The sequence below is a fragment of the Thunnus albacares genome, chromosome 18, assembly GCF_914725855.1.
Source record: "Thunnus albacares chromosome 18, fThuAlb1.1, whole genome shotgun sequence".
Classification (NCBI taxonomy): Eukaryota; Metazoa; Chordata; class Actinopteri; order Scombriformes; family Scombridae; genus Thunnus; species Thunnus albacares.
In genome coordinates this window covers 3,532,373-3,558,948 of record NC_058123.1, presented here as the reverse complement: position 1 = coordinate 3,558,948, position 26,576 = coordinate 3,532,373, and the positions used below count along the sequence as shown (strand labels likewise).

At 38.8% G+C, this 26,576-nt stretch overlaps 2 protein-coding genes and 1 long non-coding RNA gene across 4 annotated transcripts in view; 2 read left to right on the top strand and 1 right to left on the bottom strand.

The window, feature by feature from the left end:
• The window catches only part of LOC122968068 (hyaluronan and proteoglycan link protein 1-like), a 35,405-nt gene extending 28,989 nt beyond the window's left edge, over positions 1-6,416 (top strand). Inside the window, exons 3-6 of the mRNA XM_044333016.1 lie at positions 1,682-1,845; positions 2,066-2,264; positions 3,950-4,252; positions 5,858-6,416. Coding sequence (XP_044188951.1) covers positions 1,682-1,845; positions 2,066-2,264; positions 3,950-4,252; positions 5,858-6,147 — 956 coding nt within the window. The 3' untranslated portion in view covers positions 6,148-6,416. The remainder of the gene's footprint in view (positions 1-1,681; positions 1,846-2,065; positions 2,265-3,949; positions 4,253-5,857) is intronic.
• A 1,242-nt stretch (positions 6,417-7,658) lies between these two features.
• LOC122968095 lies at positions 7,659-18,949 on the top strand. Its single transcript, XR_006398749.1, has 3 exons — positions 7,659-9,290; positions 11,065-11,218; positions 18,866-18,949. It is a non-coding gene; the product is annotated as an uncharacterized LOC122968095 (long non-coding RNA).
• Positions 16,308-26,576, bottom strand: part of LOC122968028 (versican core protein-like) — a 41,478-nt gene continuing 31,209 nt past the window's right edge. For both annotated transcript variants that reach the window (XM_044332935.1, XM_044332936.1), the window contains 5 exons: positions 21,724-21,882; positions 20,393-20,475; positions 18,849-18,993; positions 17,013-17,195; positions 16,308-16,927 (listed from right to left, as the gene is read on the bottom strand). In XM_044332935.1, coding sequence (XP_044188870.1) covers positions 16,707-16,927; positions 17,013-17,195; positions 18,849-18,993; positions 20,393-20,475; positions 21,724-21,882 — 791 coding nt within the window. In that variant the 3' untranslated portion in view covers positions 16,308-16,706. The remainder of the gene's footprint in view (positions 16,928-17,012; positions 17,196-18,848; positions 18,994-20,392; positions 20,476-21,723; positions 21,883-26,576) is intronic.

Sequence of the window (26,576 nt, the reverse complement as noted above, 5' to 3'; positions counted from 1 at the left end):
TCAATGTGCCATCAGCTGTTTGGTCAGGTGAACTGATAAGCTCACATGCTTATGCAGCGGATGAAGTGAAATGCTGCAGTGGTCAGACAGCGTGGGAGGAGGCAGGGGAAACTGAAAGCACTGTTACTGATGGAGGTTATCCGAGGATTGAACAGGATGTAGCAGGTTTTGACTGAAATATGGACGCGTTACCTTGTAGAATAACACATTCAAGTGCAAATAAAAATGCTCTCATGTATTTATATTCTCATTTAAAGTTAAGCTGTTCTGTTGGCAGGCTGCCAGGCAGTAGGACATTATTTAACAGTTCCAGTGGAGATAATAGTTATCGATTCAGTTCACCTTGAGAAGCAAAGACCACACAGATCCAGGAGGATGAGCTGAGAACTACCCGATGTTAAAGGGATGCTTATTGTAGACCTGAGCCAGGCCTGTACCCTTTCAGACCCAACCCAAGGCTGTATTTTTCTTCTTTAACAACAAATTTATATGATTATTTTGTATATAAAAGGCTTTCTCACACACACAAAAAAATTGCACAGCACCAAACATGAAGTGTTAAACTTCTACTAGCTGATGAGCTGTTGGTTTAGTAGCAATACAAACACTGCAGTCAACCAGAATGTAACACTGCAGCATCTCAAAATAATAAATTATCTGCCTCGCTGGTTAGTAGATTAACTTCACCTTTTCTGATTATGGTCCAGATCAACATGGCTGTAAAACTCAAAACAACTTTCCCAGCTGAAAGTCCAAACATTTATAATCCAGAACAGAACAGATCTTTGTAAAGGCACAAAATGATGCTTTCTAAGAGTTGTGGAGGTTTTTATCTGTTTTCACAACAAGGTCACGATGTATCCTAGGGCAGCAACTACAATAATTTTTATCATTTGTTCTATGAAATGTCAAAAAAAGTGAAAAAATACCCATGACAACTTCTCAGTGACCAAGGTGACGTCTTCAATTGTCTTAATAAGACAAGATAAGATCAGTTTACTGTCATGTTTGACAAAGACAAGCTGCAAATACTCATTTGAGATGCTGGAACATGTAACTGTGAAGCATTTTTTTTCATGATTTTTGCTTGAAAAAGGACTGGAAAGATTCATCGATTGTCAAAATAGTTGCCAATTATTTTTATGTCGTTTAACTAGTCAACTCCACAATGCAGCGGCCTTCCTCCAATCATTGGGGATTTTTACTGACTGTTAGCTCACCAAGCTAATGCTAACACATTGGCTACACTCTGTTTCTCTTCCTGCTCCCCAGAGATCATTGTGTATCTACTTGCAACACATGACACACATCGACACAGACGATTAGCAGAGAGTCAGTGAGAGAAAATAATCCAACCTGAACCCAAAGCTTTACATGAAAAAACGCGACCTTATTGTCAGGACCCGTCAGGATGCTGAACTATATCATGAATCAGAATATCATTAAGCTTATGTTTGTGTGTTAAGTGTGCTCAGCTTATCATAAAGACTGGAGGCAGATGGAAACAGCAAGACTGTAAAAAATACACCTACCAGCACCTCTGAAGTTCACTATTTAACATGTTGTATCTCGTATAACAGCAAATAAGATACAGAACAATAGATATACAGACCCTAGAAGTTGATTTGTTAAAATAATACTGTGTTATTATTTAGTGTGTGATGTTGTGTCTGTGTTGCAGAGAACGGTCCTCGACTCTCGGTGATGGCAGAACAGTCGAAGGTGGTGTCTCGGCGAGGAGGAAACGCCACCTTACCGTGCAAGATCCAGAGGGACCAAACGCTGGCACCCAATCGTAAGATGAGGATCAAGTGGACCAAACTGACCTCAGACTACCTGAAAGAGGTTATTTGCTATATTACACATTATGGAGGATCTGTGATGACATACTGATGCATCAAGTATCAGTTTTAGGCACTAAAAGTAAAGTCAGGATTCTTTCAGTAAACAAAAGACATATTAAACCATTAAATCTTTTATTAAAAATTGTATTTTTTTAATGTGTTAACAAATAAACATGAAGGACAGTTTCACAGCATCTTGACCTCTCTTTATCTTGCTTCAGGTGGATGTTTTTGTCGCCATGGATTATCACAAAAGGAGTTACGGCAGTTTTCACGGACGCGTCCACCTAGAAGGATCCTCTCCGATGGACGCGTCTCTGGTCATCACAGATATCACCCTGGAGGATTATGGGAAATATAAATGTGAAGTTATTGATGGGCTGGAAGACGGGACGGTGGTGGTGTCACTTGACCTGGAAGGTGCGATATTTCAGTGAGATATCTCTTAAAAAATGTCAAAGAATAAGGATGTGGCTGTGTGGTCTAAAAATAAAAAAAGGGCTGTTAAACATCACTGTACTGTAACAAGCTGCAGTCAGACTAAATTTAGCAGCGTGGGCAGAGACCGCTCGGGGGAAAGTCAGGACGGGTGCGTTCTGTAAGCATCGTGTACATCAGTGTCAGAGCACCTTCATTATGTTTGAGAGCAGCCAGAGACATCGGCCATTACTGCCCGAAGCCAAACACACTGGCACCAGACTGACAGGGAAGCAGCTGTGCTTACACAGCGAGACCTGGCTTCCACTCATCAGGTTAAATACCAGGATTCAATACAAACCTCACAGGATGACAACAGGGCTGTCAGTTTTTTTTTTTTTTTTTGAGGGGGCAAAGTTTTACAAAGCACATGTTAAAGTTCACACCAAACCAAGTCGTTAGCAGTAATTATCTGCTTTTGCTTCTATGTTTATGATCAAACCGTTCTCCTGTAATTGAATTAGGGACACATAACGATTGTTTTCATTAATGATTAATCTGTCAAATGTCTTGTTTTGTCCACAACCCAAAATATTCAGTTAACTGTCATAGAGGACTAAATAAAACGGAAAATATTCACATTTAAGAAGCTGGAATCAGGGAATTTGGACTTTTTTCCTTAAAAAAATGACTATTAATCGTTTATCAAAATAGTTGGCAACTAATCATTGCAGCTCTAACTTTAATAACACTTACTGTGGGAGCCAAATTATGTTTATGTATGTTTAGTTCAGTAAATAAGTGGAGTCTACATTTTGTTAAACAATTGATGTAAATTGAAATTATGTATGTCATTGAATAAGTTAATTAATAGTAATTTGTTAAAGTTCAGCTAATAATTATTTGATTTAATTGATGTTGATGTAAGGCAACATTATTTAAGCTTTCTGTTAACACAGTGAAGTAGGTTACTGTCACTTTAAGAGATATACTAGGGTGAACCTGTGGTTTCGAAGAGTTGAGGCTCTAGTAAAGACCGAGCCACACGGTTTTCTTACCGTAGTACAGTTTGTAAGAAGATACTACAAACTGTGGAATAAATACTTGTTTTATCATTTTTACATGGGAGTCCAGTGGAAGTTTTCCTCCTCAAGCTAACATAAACGAGTTAGGCCAAGGCCCTCGTTGAGCTTCAACCAGCCACACTTATCAACACTATATTGCATTTAATAATAATATTGTACAAGAAAATGTAAGTGAAAGGGCTTTAAAGACCTTTGAAGTGATGAAGTGGCTTTCTGTTTATTGTGTGTGGATAAATGATCAGTTACTTGTACATTTCTATTCTAGTGATGTAAAACAGAGGATATGTTCTTGTTTATTAGTCATTTTTTTGCCAGATGAGTATTAACATAAGCTGCTGTAACTCTATTAGCCCTCACTTGTTGACGGGAATGATGACAAATGGCCTCAGATACAACCAACAAACTGTTTTATATAACAATTTTATTCTATTAGGATGTGTTTTCCCTGCACCTGTATAACTTAATAATAACTTAATATTATTAAGACTAATAATATTTCACTTATGGTGAAAATAGAAGTGAATAATTTCTAAAGTCATCCAGTCTCAAATACTTAAGGAGACACGTATAAAGTCTTCCTCTGCTCTCCTCTTCTATATGTAGGTGTTCTTTTCCCCTACTTCCCACGCCTGGGTCGCTACAACCTCAATTTCTACGACGCCGAGCGGGCTTGCCGTGACCAGGACGCCATCGTGGCGTCTTTCGACCAGCTGTACGACGCGTGGCGAGGAGGGATGGACTGGTGCAACGCCGGCTGGCTGAGCGACGGCTCAGTACAGTATCCCATCACCACCCCTAGAGAACCCTGCGGAGGCAAGAACACGGTGCCGGGCATCCGAAACTACGGCGTGAGAGACAAAGATAAGAACCAGTACGATGTGTTCTGCTTCACCTCCCACTACAAAGGTGAGGATACTGTACTTGTGTGTTTGTGTACGTTTGTGTGTGTGTGTTTAAACCAAGTCGCAACCTCCAGGGCTTTAAAATGAAGCCAATGAGGAAGTGCCAAAAACTGCAGTTCCTTGAATGGCCACTTGAGGCTCCAAAAGCGAGTCAATCCCCATAGACCCCCATGTTAAAATGCCCAACTTTACAGCAGAAATAAACATGTTTACAGCCTGGTACAAACAACGGTTTTGGTCTCTGTAGCTAATTTCCTCTTTCATGACAACTGTACGGGGGGTGAATTTTTTTATAACTCACCTGTTTAAATTTTATTAAGCTGTAAAGTTATGCATAATGAAGGACATGGCTGCTTTGAGTGACAGGTCCGCCAGCCGCTAGGTGGCTTGTTTCAGCCATTCGGGCCGCCTCTTTGCCCATTTTTGATTGGCTGGGAGTTAGGCAGCATCACGCACTGCCAAGATGGCGACGGCCGGAGCGGCTCACTTTTAGCTTCAAAACCGCTCTTCAGAAACCAACGGGTGACGTCACGGTAACTACGTCCATATTTTTATGCAGTCTATGGTTTAAAGACAATAGTCCAATAAAAACCAGCCAGCTGATTGGTCAGACCATCAAAAAGTCGTTAAATGAAGTAAAGCTTTGCTGTCGGCTTCACAACTAATTTAGAACAGTAAGAGAAAAAAATGACTTTTAATTCCTGAAATAAGTTCCTTTGGTTCCAGAGTTACTGGAACTTTTTGGTTAAACAGAGTATTTTGATGTGTGTGTTTTGAGGGTTTTTCACTTGAATTTACTAACAGCATGTTTCAGGTTGGGCTGTGATTGGAAAGGTGCAACACAACACAAATACAAAAGAATAGGACATTCCTCTATTTTATATTTTCACTTCTATTTTATAAAACAAAGATGATTCTTTCATTTGCAGTCATGCAAGCAGGAAACATTTAAATGTTGGGCAAGGACAACTATCTCTTTTCCAGGAGATAGTCATGCTCCACAGATGAGGAATCTTAATGTGATTGGCGGCAGCTGGACTTTTCCTCTGACGACATTGTGCCAAAACTTTTTCACAAAAAAATACCAAAATCTGACAGTTTCTCCACCTTCAAGTCCAGATGTCTGTTGACCAGATTTCAGTCCAGTTTTTATGGATATTCATGGTCTTCAAAGAATGAAACCACCATCAAGTCAGAAATTCCACTTTTTTCACCAAGATATTAAAATCTAATGGTCAAAAAAATAAATAAATTATTGAGCACATTCATGTTCTACAGATGATGAACCTGTTCCAGTTTTGGACACTCACATAGCTCCACCTTCAGACCTTCATTAGATACTGGAAAGAGATATCTGTTAAACTTTCCATGGATATTCATGGTCCTCTGAGGCTGAAACCTCTTAATGTATCACTATCGGCTGGTAAAAACTTCCAGTTTTGTTTTGTTTTTTTTACAAAATGAGCACATTTCCATAAAACTCACTGAGCGTATTCAGACTCCGACATATCGGCCTCTCATAATCGGCAGAAAATGACGTGTGGATAATATCGTGCATCCCTATTTTTATGTGTTTTTTGTGCTCATCTTCCTTTTTCTGTCTTCCCAGGTCGGTTCTACTACCTGATCCACCCGTCTAAGTTGACCTACGACGAGGCGGTCAGAGCGTGTCAAAAAGACGGCGCTCAGATCGCCAAGGTTGGCCAGATGTACGCCGCCTGGAAGCTGCTGGGTTACGACCGCTGCGACGCCGGTTGGCTGGCCGACGGCAGCGTCCGTTATCCCATCTCCCGCCCTCGCCGGCGCTGCAGTCCCACAGAAGCTGCCGTGAGGTTCAGCGGCTTCCCCGACAAAAAGCACAAGCTGTACGGAGTTTACTGCTTCAAGGGCGACAACTGAGCTGCAAACACACATACTGACAACCTGCAAACACACACACACATACACACACATATACATACACAAATTAGCATGCACACACACACACTAGTGAACACACTAGTGGAGTGAAAAAGAGACAGAGGAGGTATGAAGAAACACATTCAAACTGTGATGCTTTATTTCATGGAAACATTAAGACAGAGTCATGTTGCTTTGTAATCTGGGACCTGATATTCAACGAGGGATAGTTTACACATATTTAAGGTTCATATTATTTAATCAATGCCTTTGAGGGGGAGAGGGAGGGGGGGGGTTATTGTGGGGGGTGAGGGTTGGAAGATATCACACAGCCACAGCGATACGGTCATTCAAGAACGGACTCGGCATGAAACAAGGAACTGAGAGTTTAACAGCTAAACATCTCGTGGTTGGACTGATACTTTTGGGCACTTATTTTGTTTTTGTTCAGGACCCGGAACAACAACAAAGCCATGAAACACCGTTGAAAACAAACGGAAAGGAAGATTAGGTTAGATCTGACCTGTGATGCTAAACCGATCTTTGCTGTCCAAAACTTTACAAGGTGCTACGACTGGTAGTTTGTACTTTCATCATACCGTCCAGTATTTTATGTTTTTATACAGATGTGTCAGTCTCATCACCAAAAACGAATAAGAAATAGGAAAATCCAACTCTTAGCATTGTTTATGTTTTCTAAATACGTAGAATGTGATTATCTAGAAATCTGTTAATGACTATTTTTTGATATAGTAATATTTACATGATTATTATTTTTTTGTCTTTTTGGCCAAACTGTCTATCCAAGTCTCTTAGGTTTACATAAAACATAGAACAAGAACGCCACAATCCTAAAAATGATAAAATAAAAAGATGTGAAATTTTGCACTGAACATATAGAAGACGCCAAGAGGAGGCAAACAGTAGTTTATCCTGTGCAGAAATAGAAAATGCCTGGCATAAATAGATAGAGTCCTGTGCTGGAGAGTGTTGTCACTCTGCAGTTTTACAGTTAATTAGACCTTGTGGCTGCATCTCTGTTTGGCTTTAACTTAGACTCCAGAGCATGACTTAGCTTCTACAAGCACACAGCGTAGCTCCACACACGCTATCTATCTAGCGCCTTGATAAACTGCTATTTTTGATACAAATAGTTTCTTATAGTGAATGATTAGAGCCAGGAATAACCCCCATCTGTGACCTCAGCCCTCCTCTACAGACTTTCTTGCTCCATTTTACTCTTGCTCTCTAGCTCGCAGAGCTGGTTAGGACTGACAAACAGCGATAGTGGCCAACACGGTGTGTGGAAATTTGGAATTTAAAGGTGCAGTGAGTAGATTTTAGTGGCATCTAGCAGAACAGACTTGGCAGCAATGGAATATAATATTGATAAGTATGTTTTAATTAGTGTATAAACACCTGGAAATAAGAATTGTTTTGTTTTAGCTTAGAATGAGCCCTTTATATCTACAGAGGGAGCGGTTCCTCTTCCACGGAGCCCGCCATGTTGCACCGCCATGTTTCTACAGTAGCCCAGAACAGACAAACCAAACACTGCCTCTAGAGAGGGCCTTTCGCAGTTTTCGTTTTGTGACCACCGTACATTGTCCTACACACTTGGGGGGGGGGGGGGGGGGGGGGGCAATCTGTAACCTCACCACTAGATGCCACTAAATCTTACACACTGGCCCTTTAAAAATTGGTTTTGCAAATTTTATCAGTGTTAACTTTGTCAAACAAAAACCACAGTGAAAAATACTGGGACCAACTAAATAAAATTAGAAATTACTGATGGAAAAAAGCCTCAAAAAGTATGAAAATTTGTAGCAAGGAATAAAACCTTAACAATAATGTTAATGACAGATGAATGAACATTAATTAATTAATGTTTCAATGTAATGATTGGAAGGAACAGATTTATGGACTAAATGTATGAAATGTATCTACAATCCCACTGAAAATTAGACAAGACGAGGAAGTTATGTCAGCACTGTGACTTTAATAAAAAGGTAAGCTAACATTAAATAACATTATCAAGCTATGGATGTAACGTTTATGTTACTTTCCGTCAGCTATCTCTTGTTTAGTTTATAAGCTATCAGTGTGAATGAAAGCAGGATTAATGTCAGCAGTCAACCATCTAAATCTTCCCCCTGATGTTTGCTAAAGGAATTGTTTTGCGTTCACGTTATCTGACGTTTTGACGGCTGGTCTGAAGCTAAACAAGTGAGCGTATTGTTTAAGAGCTGATACGGTGCCGACATTCAGTCTGGCTGCCAATTTTTAATCTATTTTGGCTTATTCACTGGGCAAGCAATTACCCTTCAAGTGAATGGGAACCATTTTGGAGCCTGGTATCCAGTTCTTACATCCTAATACTAATACAGCTCATACATCCATGGTTCAAATAGCCAAAGTTTTAGAATGACACCTATATTCCAATGGAGTGACTCATGGGCACTTTAAACAAGTAAACAATGCCTTTTATGCAAGAACAACACCTGTAACCATGACAACCACACATCAAAGATGGCGACAGGTCTGGTTTGAGAATGCTACAGAGGCATGATTATAACTACACTAAAGTTTAACTGATGAAAACAAGACTAAAATGTAATTTTTAGTGTCTGAAAACAACAATAATCAAATAATCAAAATGTGACACTTGAGCAGATTTTATGTCCAAGACTGAAACAAAACGATCACTGTGTTTGATCATTCTATGCAGACTGTAGACGGATAAAAAACTAACGTCTCAAACTTTTCCCCTTGAGGTTTGCATGGAGGAAATTTTTGTGAGTGACGTACGGAGAGCTGAGGTCACAGTTGGGATGAAGCTGGTCTTCCTGGCAGCAACTCGCCAACTGATCGCTATCTAAGTTCTGCAGGACTCAGCTCTGCACCGGCTGACCTGTCTCTGAATGCAGACACAGCAGGCGATCAGCCAACCTGCACCAGCCTGCTGAATGAGACAGAAATACAATACATCCAAAAATACCAATAATTCCTGCATGGAGGCACTAAGGGCTTCTTCCATGTAAGGGTATCACCCGGTAAACGGTGCACATTGATCAAGTCTAAGCTCACTGAGCACAGTCCCAGCTGGCCCCCGACACTGGTTTAGGTCATCCACTGGTGCTGAGGTAGGTTTAGCTTTACTTGGCTCCACCTTTGACAAGCCACTGAGTCCTGCTACACTTATCGCTGAAGAACGGACTCGTAAAAATAGCTTTCTGTAAGAATTAGTGAGATTCAACTCTGGTTTGACAGAACAACAGCTGTGAAGTGAACACAGTACTGAAGAGATTTGTTCCTCTTAAACTTGTATTATTTTCAGTCATTGTAAACAATTTACAAACAATGTTAAATGTCTGTTTGTTAATGTAATAGTTTGACATTTTTGGAGGAGTGCAACTGGAAGTTACTGTTCCCGGCCAGGAAATAGTTACGGCATGTCACTCTCCGTAAAACCACAACTTGTCATCTTGATTAGTAAATTAACAGGTGCTAGTGGGCTTTTTTTCTTTTTTTTTTGTACTTTGGACATAGCCAGGCTATCTGTGTCCACTTGCTTCTAGCCTTAATGCTAAGCTAAGCCTAGCCCCAGTTTGTGCCTGACATGTATTAGCATACACTCAGGTCACAGAGGTAACATCAATGTCTCTAGCAGATAATTAACTAGCAATGTTTTAAAACCCCACTCATCGTTTTTCTGAAAGTATTTCCAAAATCCTCAAAGGCTCATCTAACCATCAGGATGAAGAAATATTCTGCTCATTGCACGATAAAAAAAAGACCTTTAACTTGTTCCCTGTGTTGCGATTCCTTGGTTTGATTCGGGAACAGAGGTACAACTTTGGAAACAGATAAAAATCTTTTTTATCATCTAGTGATAGTGGTAGTGGCTAGGGGTGTGCCCGAATACAAATACATTATTCGGCAAAGCACAAATATTGTTGGTTTTTTTTTTGTTTTTTTTTTTTACGAATATTTGTTTCATACAAATATTTATTATAAAAATTATTTGTTTTCAGGAAGAAAAATAAAACATGTCAAATACCAGAGAGCAGGTCGGTTACATCGCTATCTCAGTGTCTCTCCTCTGCTCCGCTGTGACGTCTATCAGCAGGTCTCAACGAGGGGAGTCACATCCACCTGCTACATGACGCACATTTCCTAATTTGGACATCAGTCCCAGAGTTGGGAGTGTTCCCAAGAGATAAAGCTGAACTATTGACACACGCTTCATGAACACTTATTGTAACACTTTAATTTTCTAAAATTAAAAGCGTAATAAAAACAAAAACAGGATTTTTAAGCTTCTGTCCACTTTTATTCGAATACAAATACAAATAATTTTGCTGCCTCAACAAATACAGATACAAATAATTTTGCTGCCTCAACAAATACAGATACAAATACAAATACTGGGCCCTCTGTACATCCCTACTAATGGCGTAATTTTATTTCATCCAGATGATCTTTTGTTCATTCTAGGAAATTGAGTACAAAATGGTAAATGTTTTTAAACGACATTTGGGGTTTTTTGCCAGTTAATTATCCTTCTCTGTGATCTGATCTTTGCTAATCTAATCTAATCTAATCTCCTGCTGGCTGTAGCTTCATATTTAGTGTGCAGGCATGAGAGTGGTATCAATCTTTTCATCTAACTCTCAGCAAGGAAGCGAATAAGTATTTCTCAATATTTCCCAAAATGTCAAACTATTCATGTAAAGGTTTTAAAAGAAACAAAATGATATATTGCCTTTTCTTTTGTGTATTGTCTGACTAACTGTCTTCATCAGGAGCCTTGTTAATAACTGCAGCATACAAGGAAACCTTAGGGACCCAAAGACAAAAATGACAATAAAACAGTACACAAGCCATGACTCTGCCTCTCTGACTCTCTTTCCACAGGCGTCACTGAGTTCAGCTACTATTCGAAATACATCACGACAACTTATGAGCAATCACACTGCAGTTTGCAAAAGAAAATAGAAGTCAGCAAAGTTCACGTCAGCCGGAGCCGAGCTGTAATTGACTTTAGGAGGCCGTTTGCAGAGAGTGCCAGGTTAGTTCCTGAGAGATGCGGTAATGTGCTCACCGTGTTTCCAAAGGGAGGGGCGCCTCTTATACAAATGTTTTCTTGACAGAAACACCAAGGCCATTCATGGAGCTGCTCTCAGTTGATTTTGTAACTGTGAGGCGTCATGTTGCCAAAGCATGGGACTGTTTTAAGAAACGAGTGACGACATGTTGGTGACGTGTTCTCGAATATTCTCGTGTTTGTTTGAATGTGGCGAGGCAGGCTGACACGTGTGTCGGACCACCTTTTATCAGCAATCATTGACTCTGAATGAAGAAAATGACAACAAATAAGTATAGTTTATATTTGCTACAATATTACAAAAGTGAAAATCTCCATTTCAATTCAATTTTATTTATATAGCGCCAAATCATAACAAAAGGAAGCACCAAGTTTGTCCTTTTTATATGAACTACTTTTCATGACACTATATATTAGGGGTGTGCTAGAATACAAATACATTATTAAGCAAAGCACAAATAGTGGGTTTTATACAAATATTTGTTTCATACAAATATTTTAAAAATTATTTGTTGGGGGTGTTCCCCAGAGATAAAGCTGAACTACTCCCAACGGACTCTCCATAACCTGTTGTTCCTCTTCTCCTTTCCACAAAGTTAGGTTGTAAAAAATAGACAATGACAGTGAAAAGTGCAAAGCAAGAATTGCCTTTGAAGTTCCTCCCTACATGTTACATGGTGTGCTGTCTCTGTGTTATGGGTGTATAAATAGGTAGAGGTCTGTCTGCAGTGAAGTGATGAGTAAAGTTTTATCTCAGTAGTCAGCACAGTCGTCTATGATCTGGGAGACTCCAGTTAAAGACCCGGTGTGGGGACCTCCTTCATAAGGTAGTTTATTCATGAACACTTATTGTAACACTTTAATTTTCTAAAATTAAAAGTGCAATAAAAACAAAAACTGGATTTTTAAACCTCTTTCCACTTTTATTCGAATACAAATACAGATACAAATAATTTTGCTGCCTCAACAAATACAGATATAAATACAAATACTGGGATCTCTGCACATCCCTACTATATATATTTTTACTCAAACTCAGAGTTCAGGAGGCGCCATCTGCTGACAATTTAATTGGATGATGGCTGCATTATAAATTATTATTATTATTATAAAGGATAAGCATGATATTCTGTATTTTTATTCACAGTAAAAGACCAAACACTGAACTGATCTATTAACAAGTATTGTGTGTGTATCCGAACCCTGATATATCTTATTCCTCTGTGTCCAAAAACTATTAAAAACACGTCAGTGAGCCACACCGCTGCACTGGGTGTCATGTTCCTTCATCATCATGAACACACACACCGTCCTGCTGACAGAAATGCTCACTAGAGCACCAAATCTGGATTCATTCACTGCTGAAAATAGTCCCCAACAAATACACTATTTCTTCCTTTTTGTTTGTTAAAAACTACAATGAACTGAAACTACATATTTGTGAGCTGTTTTTATAGTTGTGTGAATTGTTGTTTGGCCACTTGAGGGCACAATACTAACATATCATCCCCTTCTTATTTGATAAGTTGAACTTTTTAGCAAACAGTTGCTTATTTTTGCATCCAGCAGTTACGGAGCAACATTATCATTCATTTGGAGTCGTGTTTCTGTCCACCTGGTGAATGTAAGTCCAATATTCACTCTCTTTTAGCTTCTGTTTTTACTCTCTACCAACTCCTGAGGGAAATATCTGGCTCTTTAGCTGCTAAATGCTCCACTATGGCTATAAAGGTGTATATAAGTAGTCATTTATCCCCCCATTTGTCTTACAGACACAATTTTAAAGATCCCCTCCAGACATACGTTTAAAGACCTCTAAAAATTATCTGCTTTGAATAAGAAGTTGTGTTCAATAGCCTCGTTAAAACCCTTAAAATGGCATCTCCTCCTTCTCCCTCATTAAAAATCCAGAATCTATGAATATGCAAATGTATTTAATTTGTAAAGTTTTCCTGCTGGACACCAGATGTCTCCTCCTTCACTGTAAAGTCCATTCTCAGTGTTTGTGCTCTGGAGGCTTCAAGTTTCCACATCACACCTGTCTAAGTTGCATACTGGACCACGATTGGCTCCAAACTGGTTGTGATGTCACAAATCCTGGTTGTAGGTTCACGTGTTAAACTGAGATTTAACCCATAAGAATCCATTTCTCCTTAAAGAAAATTATGGGGAATATAAAACAGACCAAATGGACCACAAGGAACACATTTCTGATTTTTTTTTTTGAAATTCTACCTTCAGTGTCAAAGATCTGTAATGTAACATATATGTCATAACGTTATTTCCCTAACTTGTTTTATATCAGTTTGTTAAAGAAATGTGGTCAGAACATGTTAAATGTAATACAGGACGTCTTATCAAAGCATCAGAATTGTTAAATGGGTTGAAACTTACCTTTAGTAACAAAAAACTTTTTTTAAATTAGCTAGTTCTGTCACATTTGCTGACCAGGCATTGGGAAGTGATGGAAGTGATGTCATGGGTACACAGATTCACACATTGTCACATGACTGCACCAGGATGTTCACTTTGAGACTTCATGAGTTCAAATCAAGGATATTTTTTTATAGATTCTTCTGGGTTAAAGATGAACTCAGAGAAACTTTGAACAGATGAATGTGAAACAAAACTCTGCACAGAGAAGAAGAACAAACATCCAACTGAGGGAACAAGAAGACAAACATGATTGTGTTTAGAGGGAGACTTTTAATCTTTTTATTAAGGTGTTTTTGCATTTCATTAGGAGTATTCCTGCTGTTAGTGTTTTTGATATGTGGTGAGCAAATGTTTTAATGAACTGCAAGATGGCCCAACATCAATTTTGAACATTTGGTGGTAATTTCTATTCTATTTTACATTTTTATTGTATTTTACCTGAAAACAGCTGCTTGCTGCAGCTGAAACAGCACTGATTAAAGAGAGTTGTGGTTCCAGGTTGTAAAAACTAAGACGCTAAAAGGCTCCGTAAAGCTGAGAGAACTGCAGCGATGGGTGATAATTCTCTGCATGTTTCTCACTACAAACAACACTTTTCACTTTGTCATTCGATCTGTTCTTAATATAAAATATTGATTAGTGAAGCTTTAAAAACGTATGTCTTCAGTTGGAACCAATGAGCTTCTGACACATTGTTGGTTTTGCTCTTTTCATGGGATTTGTTGAAAATTATAAAAAAAAATAAAGAAGAACAGCAGCCTTATCTTTTAAATAAAGGTACAAAGTAAAACTGCACAAACAGGACAAGTTGTGTTTTAATGGTTCCTATTATTGCACACATAGCTGACAATGAAAAACAGGATGACAGACACTCACAGTAACAGACACAATGGTTACATAAAAGCTCTTGTGCCACAGATACAGTAAACCCCATAAACCACATGGAGTAGAAAAGCATTAAAATGCATATACACTGACGAACAATATATATATAAAAGGAGAATGTATGAAGAACATCAAAGGAAAGAAATAAAATGCATAAAAAAAATCTTATCATTGTTGCCCGTTCTGAGCATGTTTCCTCTATGCACTCACATTTCACATTCCCTTATTTGTTGGATTAAAAAAAAAACCAAAAAACAGATTCCAGATCTGTAAACAGCAACATCTACTGTTCTTCTGTCTGAGAACACTCCAAAAACTTAACTCAGTGTTGTAGAAAGTGTTTAAAATAATCAGGAGCATTTTGGCGTTGAATTAAAAAAAAAACAAAACAAACATCATCAACAGCTAACGACGAGCTAACGTTGCAGTGAACATACTTTTATATGTGCTGCGCAATCGGATGTTTTCTCTGCAAGAAACAACACGAGGGAATCTTGTAAACAGCAAGGAAGTCATCATTAACAGAATCACTTCAGTTCCAATGACCTTTATTTAATATCACAGTCCATTCATAGTTTTAAAGTATACAATAAGTTAAATTCATATGGCTTCATATAGTATCTATATTATATATCCTATGATTAATAGCCGCAGCACGACTCTCCACACATTCATAATAATCCACACTTTATCTGTGTGCGCTGCTCTGTAAATCTCCCTTTAAAAATCCTTTTCTCTGCTAAAACATTTTGTACAAAAATCTACATGGGTACATAAAAATGGGTCAGAACAAGCAGAACAAGCTGAAACTGGACAAACTGCTTTTTATAGTCTTAACATTACTTATTATCTAAATTCTAATTGGTCCCGTCAAATATGGTGCGGCTAATCCAGGCTAACGTGATGCTATCAGGCTAAAATGATCCTGTTAACTCTCATCTGGCCGACATGGTTCTTTAAACACTGTTAGAGGTTTAATTCCTTCATCTTAAAGGACTTGAATAAGAGTGAAAACTGATATGAACACTGACATATTATCACCTTTGAAGTTGATATGTTGAACTTATTAGCAAACAGTCCAATATTCACTCTTTTTTAGCTTCTGTTTCTGCTCTCTACCAACTCCTGAGGGAAATATCTGGCTCTTTAGCTGCTAAATGCTCCACTATGTTCACCAGCTAGTCTACAGATACCCGTGTTTGCCATTTGGTGCTGAGCAGGTAGTGTGCAGCGGCTTTTTAGAACCTTTTTCTCTGAAAACAGCTGCCTGCTGCGGCCAAAAAACGACGCTATGAGAGCGCTGAGAGTGAACCAAAAACAGTAAAGTTGCCGCCGGACAGATACACAATGAGCTGAAACTTTCGCTTTCGGTATCAAATTTTCATGTGGCGATTATCGACGGTAAAAATATCACAATAATCAACAATATTCCCTGAAATCCTACTAGACCTGACACCGTGATCACTCACTGAACACCGTTTGTATGTTGAAGCTTTTGCTGGATTCTGCAGAAGAAACCATTTCCTCACCAGTACCTCGCAGTGTTTTCAAGTCTACTCATTAACAGCTGAATTAACAATTAATATAATTTCAGCCTGATAACATGTTGGCCTGGATTAATGAAGATACACAACTGAAGAACAGGGCTCTGGACTAACTGATATAAAAAAATAAACAAATAATACTACATTGTGTTTTGGTTGTGAGACTTACTGCTTGGCGTGTTTGTGCCTTATTTTCCTAAATTAAATAAGATTTCACAGAAGGCATGGCTCGTTGTTGGATAAAGGGAACATAGACTGACTGAAGTCTCACAGAGCACCTGTGTGGTGTTTAAATATTAAGTGTAGCACACAGTGAAGCCTCTAAGGCACCAGTCTTCAATGTTTGTAGGGGAGATTTGATATAATCTAACTTTACAGAGGAAACTAAATCCTTGCTTGGGTTTCGGGTTCAGATCCTGGAGTGTTTTATGGAGCCAATGTAGTGATGAAACATCTCCCTGGTTCTTTGGAGAGAGCCATTGATAGACAGTTCGCATCACTCTGTCTATCGATGCCTCTGGTCCGACACGGCCGGTCGGCTGATTGGCTGCCGACACGAAACTGATTTACAAAACCACAAACGGGACTCAGTGTCTCTTCTGATACTTGTTGTGTGTTTGGACGCCGTGTTGCCTCTTTTCTCTCAGCAGCTGTCTGAGGATCTCGTAATTCTGCTGTTGCCCCTGTTGACGGTGTTTCTGATGACTCTTGGTGTGATGGATGTGATGGTTGTCGTAGTGCCTGTTTTGCTGCCCGTCGTACTGGTTGTTGCGGCGCCGGAGAGTAAATGACTTGTGGAAGGTTGCGGCTGATGACACAAATTGGAAAAGAGTGTTAAAAATGAAAACTAAACCAAAGTACACAAAGTCCTACAGCTTAAAGTCAGGACTCACGACTCATGCAGGTGACTTTGGGCACGTCCCATTGGCCGTTGGCACGGCAGCGTATGGTGGGCGTGTATCTCTGGATGTAGCCCTGTTTACAGTGGTAGCGGACCAGAGAGTTGATCTCATAGCGAGGCTTCATGGCTCCAAATACTCGAGCTTCCTTCACCACTGGAGGCTGGCCGCACGACACTGGAGGGTAGAAAACACAAGAAAATATATTTATGATGCTAAAAATACATGCATGTATTAAAGGACTTTATTAATAGTTTGATATGTTTTAGCACATTATCTATAAATTATAAAGCTGCAAATAATTAATTGGTTGTTTTCATTATCAAGTAATCAGTTTTCTGTCTGTAAAATGTCACAAAATAGTGAAAAATGCTTGTTACGATGTCTTCAGGCTCATAGACACGTCTTCAGATGTGTTATGTTGTTTGATCAACAGTCCAAAACAAAAAGATTTTGAGTTTCCTGTCATGAAGGACATCGAAAAGCTTAAAATCTGAGAAGCTGCAAGCAACAAATATTTGGTATTTCTGCTTTTAAAAATGATGATTCAATTGCCAATTAATATTCTGTCTGATTAGTCGTTGCAGCTTTAATAATTTATATGTAATTTATATTATTGCAAACCATGTTTCTAATGCTATACAGTAGTTTGGTAGATAAAGTTTCTAAATTCAAAGCTGTTTACACATTGTTTTATAGTGGAGGCAAAATTATGTCATTTAAAAAAAATATATGATTTCAGATTTATTTAAGAACAAGCAGTGTTGCTCCATCACACAGTAGACACCAGGTATTTAATGAGTGAGAAGATTATTTAAACCATCTAATAACTACATTGATAACGAGATGAGATGTGTCAGGAGCAGGTGATTGATTGTAGGGCTGAACCTAATGATTATTTTCAATCATCCAATCATCACAAGGTACTTTGAGTTGAAGGTGATGAACTGGTTATAAAACTGGTTGTTTTGTCCGACGAACAATCAAAATCCAAAGATATTCGATTCACTGTCACACAAGAGAAAGAAAAGCAGCAAATCCTCATATATATAACCAGGGAAAGTTTGGCATTTTTGCTTGAAAAGTGACTGAATCGATGAATCGATTATCAAAATAGTCAATCAACTAATCGTTGCAGCTCTGATTGAATGATTGATCACATAGTACATTCACAGAAACCTGCCTGGATAAAAGAAAAACTTTCAGAGTTTTTACAAGTTGATCACCAGTTGGACGCCAATTGATTTGTAAAGTGAACTGAAATAAACAGAAAACAAAAAGGCTGCCCGGAAAACAAGGATAAGAATCTAAAACCTTAATACATACTTTGGAAAATTGTTGGCACTGATGTGAAATACATATGATTTGTAGTTTAAACACTAAAATAAGCAAAATCACCAGTACGACTCCTTAAAAGAGTATTTAAGCAACTTAGTATTGTGCTTCCATAAAGCTGGAGGACTTGTGACAGATCGAAGCAGACATCCTGACTCTCAGTCTCTTTATATTTATAATCGTGTTTTTATTTTCTTCCTTATTTTTTAATTTTCTTTAGTGAGATACCTTCATAAGCCCATGTCACCAGCACAATCCCTGTCTGTCAATTATGTATTATATATATCTTGGTGTTTTCTGTAAGTGTAAATAAATAAAACTAAAAAAAAAGCTAGTATGAGTCCAAAAACACTGTATCCTACATTTCCCATAATGCAACTCAATAGCTGCATGGAATACCCATATTCATACATGCCCTTGTGGTTAGATTTTGTGAGGCTGAGTCGTTCTCCCTGTGATGAGTAAACCGACTGTTAGGTGTAAAATATCAGGCACCTGTTCCCTTTTTGCAGGTGAAGGTGAGGTGATAGTTGCAGGGCACGTCGTTCCACTGTCCTCCCTCGTGCCAGATCATCACCACGCAGTCCTCTCCTGACTGGAAGAAGCTGTCCGGCTGGTTCGGCCTCCAGTGGTCGTATTGCTGTTAGAACACACATTTTCACTGTGAAACACCCAATAAACATCTCAATAAACCTGCAGTTCAGTGATTAACTCCTGATTTCCTTTAAAAACTGAAAGACTGACGTGAGCGACTACTTTCCAAGATTATCCTGCTGATACTGATGCTGCTAAACCATACATGCCTGCATAAGGGGGCTGTGAAATGACCACCTATCCTCTGGAGGAGAACATATGTGACTGGATGTAATTCACCAGAGACACCAGCGAGTGGAGCTACTGGGACGACCAACACCACAGATCTAAACAAACTGCTTTCTGCAGCTTGTATGCAGGAGAACATCCACAAATATGCTGCTTTAGTTTGTTTAAAATGACACAGAAACCAACACATTGCCTACATGTATGGACTATGCATGGACAGCCGCTGAGAACTGAACATGCACTCTGCTGTATGAGCTTCAGTCAGGGTGTGCCTCTATTCTGAATGATAACACATTACAACAACAGAGTTCCCCACCAGTATCACATTTCAGCCTCTCTGCTCTCATCTCAACCCTGTTTTTTCGCTGCACAGCTCCGCTCACATGCTTCAACAGCTGAGACCCACGACGCATGTGTGCGAGATTGTTTCATCATGAATAAGAGCACAAGGCGTTGGTGCGGAGAGACGGTATGCAGAGCAGTATGCATTCAGGTATTCGATGATGTCATCTGACATTTTCAGACAAATAAATGTCCACGTTTTTTTCTTTTGCTGTCGGTGAGTTATGCGGCGCAGCATCTCTGGCACACAGGAAGTGATGTGATTCATGTTTCTGGTTTGTTTCAACTAAACAGGAGAAGGCTGAAGTTGTAAAAGTAAAGTGCAGTAAACTTCCCTCTTTAGTTAAACAGATGTCAAAGGAACACTTTACTTTAAATTCCCCTATTTTGTAGTTATAAGCAGGAATAAGTGTTTATTAATGTATTAGTCATTAGTCAACAACTATAACCTCTCCCTTGGACACCCAGAAATGTTTGCTGCTGTATAAACATATCAGAAAGTCCACCGTGACTTCTTCAAATTTGCCTGTTTTTTCCAACCTAAAAGTCTAAAACCTAAAAGAAATTAAATATCTTTGGACATTCAATATATTTGGGTTTTTATTACAACATACGACAAAGAAAAGCAGCAAATCTTCACATTTAAAAAGCTGGAAACGACAAATTATCAAAATAGTTGCCAATTAGTTTTCTGTTGATCAATTATTTGATGAAGTGATTAGATGTTTCAGCTCTACCTGCAATGTACGAAATTGTCTGTAGAGTCACGCCACTAGCATGTCTAAAAATGTAAAAAAAATGCACAGCCAGCAAGCAAAATACAAAGCTTAGTTGACATTTTATAGATAAATATTCTCATTAGACATTAGTCTTACCATCGTCTTGCCATCAGTCCATCTGAAGTCTCTCTCAAACATCTTGTCGTTGAGGCCGATCCACTGGTAATCACTGCCCAGACCTACAGAGAAAGAATTGAAAAGTGCATGGGTGAGATTATAAATGCAACAGGAAACAGCCCTCATTAAACCTTCAGTGAGAGAGATTGTAGATAAAAGAGGGAGTTAGTGTGATGATACACCGATTTACATGTTTGTGGGGTTTGAATATGTGTGTGGCAACGGAGGAGTCGGTTGGTGAATAATCATGAGTGTGAACAAACAAAAAGAGCAGGAAGGAAATGTTCAGGCTGAGCGGCTTACGGTAATGGCACAAGTCCATTTCATCTCAGTCAGCAGCTTCCCCAATAAACTGAGAAACCGACTGCAAACGCAGCTCTCAGCTCTGATTTTCTATGGAAACTCTCTGTATCCTCCTCTCTGTTTAAACTACTTTATTTTATCTCAGGAACATTCATTTGATTAAAGCACAGATGTGAGTGGATTCTCTCCAAACACACTGTTATTCAAACTGCTCTGACCTACAAAACGGATGAGCTGCTTTAGACATAAATGGATCCTTACTAGTTGAGTTTAGTTTATCACTTCAGAAGGATTAGTCTAAATAGTCAGTCTAAATACTTTTAAGAAAATATCTGTTTTTCAAAAGCCTACCTTTACCTTTTTTGGTAGTTTTGGCCTGATAGCAAAGCTTTACATTGGAATCAACTGGGACAAACATTACAGAATCAAATTTGGGAGTGAAAATTGTGAATGCACCTAAAATGTCTTTTACAACCGTCGACTGAGTCATAAAACTGTGTGGCTGCACCACTACAGTTGAGTCAAAGTTAAACAATGACGTAGAAAATTGCAATAGATGCCAGTTTGAGTTGTAATTTTAATGTTGTTTATTTTAAGACACTGTCAAACCAATTTTAGTAAGCACAGTTGAGTTGAAAAAATTATCATAACTAGAAGGAATGATGGTTAAAATCTATGAAATAAGACAGCGATTGTAAGACATCTGATCTCACCTTCATGAATAATAAGATGTAGACATTTTTCATTGTCTAAAGATGCACTAGATGAGTTTAACAGGGTCTAAATTAGCAAACTGGGTCACAAAACCTGCTGGGGATTCAAGACTGACTCTGATGAAGGTGGACGGACCACAGTATCTAGCTGAACTCGTTAGTACCTCCTAAAGCCTTTTTCCTGATTCATTTTTTTACTTCAAGCTATCAAGACTGAAAATAATGTACAGTAACACTTCAGCCTACATCGTCACTGCTCGAGCTGTGTTTCAATAAACCAGAATACGGACTTACGATTGATGTACAGTTGCTCCTCCTCGGACAGGATGCTGGCCAGGTGAGCGCCGTGCAGCCGACACTCCCTCTCAGCAGCGTCCCAGGTCCGACGGTGTGTGAAGTATTTGTAGCAGTGAGACTGAAACTTCTGCCATCCGAACCCGCACACCTCAGTGTCTGCAGTGAGGGCAGAGAAAGTGTTAAAGAGCTTCACTGGACAACATTCAATAAGGTTGTAAAAACATGTTTTATTTGACTTTGGTCAATGAGTCGTCAATAGACTTAGTATAGAATTTGTTGTATAATTTATAGAGTGGTCTATACAGTAGCACAATAGTGTATAGCCACTTTATAGTGGCTGATGGTTTTTAATAGCCCTTTTTTCCAATTTATGGAATAAGTATGGTAAAATATGTAAAGTAAATGTTATAGCACAGTTCTCAGAAGCCATTACTTAAGTTATACAGTGAAGTGTCATAGTGACCATTTAGCATCCACCTACTAAAGATCTATCAATCACCTATATAGATCTGAACGACCACCAAGCAACGTTTTAATATCAAGTAGCAACATATTAGCATAAACATTATGGCATTAACATATTAGCTACTACTTTGAAAATGTTAGCAACCATCTAGCAACAAGTGATCATGCATTCTTTGTAATTTAGCCCTTAGTGAAGTTATAGTGTAATAATCTATGGTTTATAGTACAGTGTATAGTCTGCAAAACAGTCCATTCAGATTTTTTTTATGCTGTTTGCCCTAGCAACAATTCATAACACCCTAGCAACCACTTGCTGAAGCCCTAGCCTCTATCCAGAAGGCCATAGCAACCATGAAGCGACTACTTAGCATCCAGCTACTAAAGACCTACAAAGAGCAGTGAGCAAATTTAGCCGTTAGTGTAGTAATCTATAGTTTATAAGACTTTCCATTCTGGAGGAAGATTGTTTATGCTGTTTGCCATAGCAACTGTTCAAAACATGCTAGCAACCACTCAGTGCAGCCAGAAGGTCGAAGCAACCACACAGCGACCGCTTAACATTGACCCACCATCAACCGCCTAGTAACATCTGAACAACCACCTAACAACATATCAATAACAAACAGCAACACATTTGTTACTACTTTGAAAATGTTAGCAACCAGCTAGTGATCATGCAGTCCTCGCACATGCACAGGAGAGTAAGCTAGCTTTTAGTGAAGATATAGTACAATAATCTATTGTTTATAGCACAGTTTACAGACTGTAAGCCTGCAGGAAGAAGATTTCCATGCTGTTTGTCCTAGCAACTGTTCAGAACACCCTAGCAACCACTTACTAAAGCCCTAGCATCTATCCAGAAGGCCACAGCAACCACATAGTTACCACTATGACCCACTAAAGACCTATCAACCATCTAGTAACATCTGAACAACCACCTAGTGAAGTTTAAATAACATACAGCAACATATTAGCTACTACTTTGAAATCTTAGCAACCACCTAGCAACAAGTATTTACGAATTCCTGGGACATGCACATAGCAGTAAGCTAATTTAATTAGAAATGTCTGGTATTATAGTGGCATAGTATATTCTGTCTGTACAACACAACAGTCCAGTCTGGAACAAGATTTTTACACTTTATGCTACTTTTAACTAGATTATATACAGTATGTTGCTAATATCCAGCTGTTTTGAAACCCTGCTGTTGCAATAATGAAGCTATTGCAGCTCCACAACAACTTTGATTTGTTTATTTCTCATCAAGCTCTGTTGTTCAGGCCAGAGAGAGACGGAGAGAGGCAGAAAGGGAAAGAGAGAGTTGAGGTCCAGCTGGGGAATAAAAGCCCCTTACTGAATGAGCTCAATAACAACACACAGTTGGACTTAATCAACCCTCACAACTCCCGAGTTGTCTGCAGGTCAAAAGCACACAAACAGAGACGTGTCCATGCATGCGCACAAATAGAGTTAATGCACAACATGCATTTAGTTTGATATACAATTACTTTAAACCATATAATCAGTTATCTGCTTTGTCAGGCTCAGTAAACAATGGGTATTTTGTATCAGCTCCAGTAAAGCCATAATAGAAAGTTGCTGTTGAGGCTTCGGGGTATTGGCCCTCGTCAACCCGCCTCATCTTAATAACTCTACTGTGCAACCACCTGGAGGGTCAGGTGAGGACTCTAATAAATGCAGAGCTTTAATCCGTAACTCACCCTAGGGCAGTATGAAAATAGAGTACTATTCTGATATACGGAGTCAAATCAGTCGAATACAGAAGGCCAGTATAAACACAGCTTCTTCCAAAAGATGAAGGAGAGCTTGACTGAGACCGAGGCAGTATTTAGCAGTATTTACCACTGAGTGAATGCCACACAGCTGCAAAAGCTTTCTGGCAAAATAATAGAGCAATTATGTGATTCTGTCCTTCTTTCCACTGGCAAACAGCAACGAGAGGACAGCTGCGTCTGTTGTTCTCTATTTACCAACTACTGCATGTATATGAATGGAGAAACTACACTGTGCTCTCGTCAATAACGCACATCTAAGTTACATCCTTGTACATAGACACACCCTACAGACTGGGAATGAGGGTCTGGGGATTTCCAGTTTTCATTCACCACACCTTCTACCAAGAATAGACAATGACAAATGTGGTGAAAATAACAAAAACAACAAAAAAAAAGATTTCACACGTTTTCCATTTTTTGTGCTATTCTTCTAATCATTTTTATAGGACAAGTCCTCTTTTTTAAAGATGACTCAGCTAATGACTCTCTCATCCAGGAAAATCTTTTTTGCAAACTGGTTTGATTTGGTTCTCTGATAAAATATGAATACGTCAGCTGTTAATAGCTCTGTTAAGCAACGGTGGAAAGTAAATTGAGTGCAGTGTTCACAGTACAATTCTGAAGTACGTTTAGTAACTTGTAATTACTTTGTAGATTAACATTCAAAAATCTATAATGAGCATTTAAAAATAAGATACATTGTTATACTTTTAACAAACAACAACAACATTATAACACATCAGTTATTATTTATAGTAATATATAATAATGTGACTCAGACAAAGGTCATTTCGCTTGCATAGTGACAGTGGGTACTTTTACTTATTGTTTAATTAGATTTTCCTATTAATACTTATCAATAATAATAAAGTAATACAAAATAAAACTGTACATTTACTTCAATAAAATATTCAGTGCATAGCTGTTACCTGTAGTGAAGTATTTATACAAAGTATTACTACTTTTACTCGGGTAAAGTATCGGAGTATTTCCACTATAACTGAGAAACACTTATTGTACATATTTTTGTAGAAACAGACAGATGTGTGTATTTTGTGTATATGTAAGTATTTAAAATGTATAAAGCTTTCACACTCTCTCTCCTTAATAATCTGACCAAAAGTAGGTGAGAGAAAACTCAGTTCAAGTTCACTGAAAGAAAAATCCAACAAAACTTTAACAATTAATGATTATTACATGAGACATTTTGTCTGCCTATTAAAACGGCCTTTAAAAGTTACTGAACTGATGTACAATAAATTTCCAGCTAAAGCAGCTATTGGGTCAATGTTATGACGTACAATAACTACTAAACTGTACTATAAAAGGCAGTATTCTCTCATTTTTAAACTTAGTAATAGTTTCGTTTTGCACAAAGACTATTAGGTGGGACATTTTAAATTATTAGAACTGAAAGCTGGTAAATTTTCCTGGAAAATATTAATCCTTTGAGTCTGGTTGTGCGCCTGAACCTCCATTAGTTGCTGAGTAATGGTAGAAATATTGGACAACAGGCTGGAACTAATCTTCTAAGAGCCAACGCCCAGTGCTGGAGGACAGCTGAGGAGAAAAGACTGTCATGACTGAGGATGCATTCAGTGCTGCAGTGCATTCAGAAAGTATTCAGACCCCTTAACTTGTTTCACATTTTGTTATGTTGCAGCCTTATGTCAAAATCGTTTAAATTCATTTTTTCTTTCCTTATCAATCTACACTCAATACCTCATAATGACAAAGTGAAAACAGGATCTTAGAAACTTTTGCAAATTATGAAACAGGAAAAACTGAAATATCACATTGACATAAGTATTCAGACCCTTTACTCAGTAGTTAGTTGAAGCACCTTTGGCAACGAATACAGCCTCAAGTCTTCTTGGGTATGTCACAACAATCTGCACATCTGGATTTGGGGATTTTCTTCCATTCGTCTCTGCAGATCCTGTCAGGCTCTATCAGGTTGGATGTTGACCGTCGGTGGACGACCATTTTCGGGTCTCTCGAGAGATGTTTGATCCCTAAACCACCCCTGCGTTGTCTTGGCTGTGTGCTGTGGGTCATTGTTCTGTTGGAAGGTGAACCTTCAGCCCAGTCTGAGGTCCTGAGTGCGCTGGACCAGGTTTTCATTGAAGGTATCTCTGTACTTTCTTCATTCAGCTTTCCCTCAACTCTGACCAGTCCCCCAGTCCCTGCTGCTAAAAAAACACCCCCACTGCATGATGCTGCCACCACCATGCTTCACTGTTGGGATGGTATTGGACAGGTGATGAGCAGTGCCTGGTTTCCTCCAGATATGACCCTTAGAATTGACGCCAAACAGTTCAATCTTGGTGTCATCAGACCAGTAAATCTTGTTTCTCACAGTCTGGGAGTCCTTTAAGTACTTTTTTTACAAACTCCAAATGGGCTTTCCTGCATCTTTCACTGAGGAGAGACTTCCGTCTGGCCACATAAAGCCCAGATCAGAGGAGTGTTGCAGTGATGATTGTCCTTCCGGAAGTTCCTCCCATCTCAACACAGGATCTCTGGAGCTCAACCAGAGTGACCATCAGGTTCTTGGTCACCTTTCTTACCAAGGCCCTTCTCCCCCG